This window comes from Lolium perenne, chromosome 4, assembly GCF_019359855.2.
Source record: "Lolium perenne isolate Kyuss_39 chromosome 4, Kyuss_2.0, whole genome shotgun sequence".
Classification (NCBI taxonomy): Eukaryota; Viridiplantae; Streptophyta; class Magnoliopsida; order Poales; family Poaceae; genus Lolium; species Lolium perenne.
The window spans coordinates 192,166,153-192,171,045 of record NC_067247.2 but is presented as its reverse complement, the minus strand read 5'-3'; the positions used below and the strand labels follow the sequence as shown (position 1 = coordinate 192,171,045).

Sequence of the window (4,893 nt, the reverse complement as noted above, 5' to 3'; positions counted from 1 at the left end):
CGTCATGATGGAGAATAGGTAATATGTTGTTGTTCTTGGTGTTGGAATGGTAGATCTGAAGTTTAATTTGGGTAAGATCGTGCAGTTGAAGAATGTCTTGCATGCCCCTTCTATGAAGAAGAATCTCGTTAGTGGCTCCCGTCTTGTGAAATATGGTTTTAATTTGGTGTTTGAGTCCAATAAAGTTGTACTATCTAAATATGAAACTTTTGTTGGAAATGGCTATGAATGCTAAGTCATGTTTCCCTTCTCTCTGGAAGACTTGTGTTATAATAATGTGAACCATGTAAACACTAGTGTTAATGAGACTAATGTTTGGCATTTACGACTTTATCATATTAATTCCGGTTGTATGTCACGGCATGCTGTTATGAGTTTAATCACGAAGTTTACTTTAGTCAAAGGCTCAAAGTGTCATGTATTGTGTGGAAGCAAAGCAGCCTCACAAGGCACGCAAGAAAGAAACTTGGCACCACTTGAGCTGGTACATTATAATTATAATCTATGTGAGATGAATGGTGAATTGATAAGAGGTAGAAAAAATATTTTATGACTTTGATTGATGATTCCACTAGGTATTGTTATGTGTATCTCCTATAACCTAAAGATGAGGCTCTCTATTTTTTAAATACATAATGCCGAAGTTGAAAATCAACTTGAGAGAAAGATTAAAAAAAGATTCGATATGATTGTGATGGAGAATACTTTTCTAAGCGAGATGGATCACATCTTGGCTAATGGAACGTGTGACTTAACATAACGTCCTTATGAGTGCAGCCTATAGGATGTAAATGAGTATTTAAGAACAAGTTTCGATTTGATGGTACTATTAAGAAGTACAAAGCTAAGCTAAGGCTGGTCCTAGTGGAGAGTAACTTACACTAGTAATATACACATGTTACTAGTCTAAGTTACTACCTATATAGTGGGTAGTAACTTAGATGTGGTTTTATACAATGTGTTATTAATTATGTTGTAGACTCATATTGCTTTGGTAACATAGCTACTTAGGCTAGTATCATAGCTAGTATCATGCACAGTGGTCCCACAAAAATGCTGATGTGGCAGCTAATTAAGTAGGAGAGAGGAGATTAGAGTAACATAGGTAGATACTGTATCATAGCGCAAACAACGAGAAAAATTAATGCTAAACAAATCTTGTACACAAATTTGCATTGAGATTCTAAAAAATAATAAATATAGCATGACTATGATACTACTCCATGATACTACCCACTACAGAAATAGTACTAGTATCATGTATTAGTATCATATGCATGATACTACTACATGGTACTTACCACTATGACCAACCTTACCATCTCACTCTCTTTGTTTATTTATTATCATGCCATGTCACCAAAATACTTTGGGATGTGTGATTTTATCACCTATGTTACCCCCACTATGAGCAGTCTAAGTCTATAACCAAAAGGTTGGCTTGACTTTTCTTGGTTTATCGAAACTCTGAAGTTTATTGATCCCATGGAAACTTTTTTTGGAGGCATTCCGAAGCATGGGCTCCATGGTGTACGATATTTTGAAATGTTCAAAATAGTATTTAAAAGTTCTAGAAAAGTACAAAAATCAATTGGCATGTACATCTGGATATACTCTACAAGGATGTAAAATTCTACGTAGTATTCTGAAATACTTTATCCTCTAGCCTTAAAAAATTGTCGTTCTTCAAAGGGTGAAAAGTATACAAAGTTCAGACCGACAATTATCAGAATTTGCCTTTTTTTTTTAATATCCAAGAGTATAATCTATTTCAGAATGTGGATATGTAATTTTGTTTTCAGAAATTTTAAACCTTTGAGGTACTGTACCTTTTTTGAATTTTCGGAAAAACAGGAACACCATGCGTCTCCTCGGGAAAAGGCACACGCCAGTGATTAGAATCGCAAGCGTCAAAGCGTAAAAACGGTCATGCGGCGCCTCTTCGATCGGTGTGCGCACCGCGCACGAACATGCATGCCACAGTACTGCGCTGGCCGACTGTTCGTGTGATGCGCGTGATTAATGCGGGCCGTGCATTAACCTCGCTATCATCGCCGTCTATAAGAAGTTAAGAACTTCACACCCCCATACCCATCTGCCATTCTTCCCAGCGTCGAAATAACTCCCTCTCCAGACTTCGCCATGTCTAGCTCTTCCCTGTCGTCCGTGGGCGGCGCCGGCGGCTCGCCATGGCAGACCGCATCGGCCATCGTGGCCCGGCCACTGCCTGTGTCCGGCTCGCACATTCTCAAGATCGACGGCTACTCCCGTACCAAGAGCCTCGTCACCGGCAAGAGTATTAGGTCCGAGACCTTCGTCGTCGGACGCCATCGCTGGTACATCAGGTACTTCCCCGACGGCCTCTCGTCAGCTGGTTGGATATCCATCTATCTCTATCTCGCTGAAACTACTAGCGTCGGCGAAGTCAATGCACGATACAAGATCAGCTTGCTGGACCAGGACGGAGAGCCGGTGCCGTCGCGTGGCACGGACAGCCAGACTTGCTGCACCTTCTCCAGCAACACGCAGTCAGCGCCCTTGGGCTGTCCTCAGCTCATCACCAGGAAGGACCTGGAGGAATCACTTTACCTCAAGGATGACGTCTTCAGTGTTAAGTGCGAAATCACCGTGCCCAGGGAGATCTTCACGGATCCCATGCCCATCTCGCTTCTGGTTGCAGCGCCGCCGTCCGACATGCACCGTCATTTTGGTCAGCTCCTCTCCAGCGGCGAGGGAGCAGATGTCACGTTCCAGGTCGGCGAGGAGACTATTGTGGCGCACAGGTGCGTGCTCGCGGCTCGGTCGTCGGTGTTCATGGCGGAGCTATTTGGACCAATGAAGGAGAAGAGCGATGCTTGTGTGCCCATCACTGATATGGAGGCTGAGGTGTTCATGGCAATGCTCCACTTCATCTACACTGACTCTCTGCCGCCCATGGACGATGACAGCGTGGTCTTGATGGCTCAGCATTTGCTTGTTGCGGCTGACAGGTATAACATGGAGAGGCTCAAGTTGCTCTGCGTGGAGAAGCTCTGCGATCACATGGACGCTAGCACGGCTGCGACTTCGCTGGCACTGGCTGAGCAGCATTCCTGTCACGGGCTCAAGGCCATATGCTTAAAGTTCCTTGCGTCTCCCGGCAACATCCTGAAGGCAGTTGTGGCGAACGATGGCTTCGAGCATGTCAGGAGCAGCTGCCCTTCTGTCCTCAAGGAGCTTGAGGCCAGACTTGCTTTGATTGAGATACTTCCCTCTTTGGTGCGATCGTGGTAAAATCACAAGCTTTTCTACATTATCCTGTAATTTCTAGTAGCAAACTACTGAAATATGTGTCGCACTGTCAGCCACTTATGTATTTCAGTTCAACTTGCTTAGGCTTATTATTGTATTCCACCGTGTCTACGCAGACGTGGACAGTGAGAGCATTCTCTGATCTAGATTCTTATTGTAGTTATCTTCTGGCTGAGTTCAGAATTGGAATGCATGTTTTTCCTTTTATTTCCATCCATTTATAATTTGGTTTTCAAAGCTACCTCACGGCTGTTGTATTCACTGAATCATCACTCCTAAGCACTTCTGTATTTGACGGAGTACTCAAGTAGATACTGTCCTAAAAATGAATTTATTACTATGGTTGTCTGATTGAGTTCAAGTTATGAGCATGCTGTGCTGAATTCATGATAACTGGTTTTATGTGTCGCTTTTCAAGTTATTGTACCATGATCAAAGGATGCCTGATTCTAGGTGATCAGAGCAGCACATAATATCTACGGCAAAAGTGATGTTTTAGTTAGAATCTGTATTTGCTGAATCATGTGCCTAATTCGTGATAACCTGCCCTCTGCATCACTGAGTATATTGTTTTGGCTAATGTTGACAATAACAGAAGAAAATCTACATTAATCCGATGCTCTCAAGCAGCCCTAATTCAAAGATGATGATGCGGCCCATGTCTAGTAAATAACTCCTGAGCAATGACATCCAAAGACGTAACTGCCCCTCAAATCTTACGCTTGTCAAACACATTGTTATTTTGACATTACCAAATAGACCAGTACTCCCTCCGTCCTAGTTTGTAAGTCACAATTTTTGAATATCTTGCTACAAGGTACTAGCCGATTGGGTCTCATTTTCTCTCTCTCATTGGTGCATGCAGTCCCTTTCTCTCCCTCATTGGTGCATGTATTCTATTTCCCTCCCCCATTGGTGCATGCAATCTCTTTCTCTCCCACATTAAATAAAATTAGGCTTAGGAGGTGGGGATTATGGGACAAATAGTTTTTGGGAATATGCCTTAAAAACTAGGACGGAGGAAGTACATCGCTACATATTTTATACGTAGAGCACCTGTACCTGTAATCATGCATACTTTCAAATTGTTACACTATTATGGTGGCTGTTGGTACAATTCTTGTACCTTGATCAAATGAACTTATATTTAGGCAAGAAGGAAGTCACAAAAAGGCATATTTTGGCAGATGTTCTAGTTAGTTCAGACAGACACCAGGAGAAATGAAGGTACTAAGTTACCAGCCTATGCATCTCTTGGCAAATGCTTCTTTATTAATGCCATAATTCACATGTTTTGGATGCTGTAATCTTCTTACATATATATGAATACATCTTTTACTCCGCCCATGGATTTTATGACTTGGACAAAAATTTGGTGTGCCCATATTCCATATGACTAATTCATACTGCTTAATATATAGTCATCCTACTAGCTTGAGTTCTAGTGGAGCTAGTGATGTTTTTGGGACGTAAACAGTTACTGAAATGCCAATGCGATGTCATATGCTAGACAAAATATCATTTTCAGAATACTGTCTTATAGCCACAACTTGAATTCATGGTGTTGCTGAATATCATTGGTTGGTGTTCGTTCTAGCATGT

The 4,893-nt window shown here is 42.0% G+C and overlaps 1 protein-coding gene across 1 annotated transcript; it reads left to right on the top strand.

The window, feature by feature from the left end:
* Positions 1 to 2,142: 2,142 nt before the first annotated feature.
* Positions 2,143 to 3,433, top strand: LOC127347595 (BTB/POZ and MATH domain-containing protein 2-like). Its single transcript, XM_051373762.1, has 2 exons — positions 2,143 to 3,258; positions 3,362 to 3,433. Exons 1-2 carry the CDS (start codon positions 2,143 to 2,145, stop codon positions 3,431 to 3,433), a joined length of 1,188 nt encoding a protein of 395 aa, XP_051229722.1.
* The last annotated feature ends 1,460 nt before the right edge of the window (positions 3,434 to 4,893 follow it).

Bases quoted from the DNA above. Each gene is read 5' to 3' on its own strand.
- LOC127347595 (XM_051373762.1), top strand. From the start codon at position 2,143: ATGTCTAGCTCTTCCCTGTCGTCCGTGGGCGGCGCCGGCGGCTCGCCA. The intron at 3,259-3,361 runs GTGCGATCGTGG...TATGTATTTCAG, and splicing joins TTGAGATACTTCCCTCTTTG to TTCAACTTGCTTAGGCTTAT.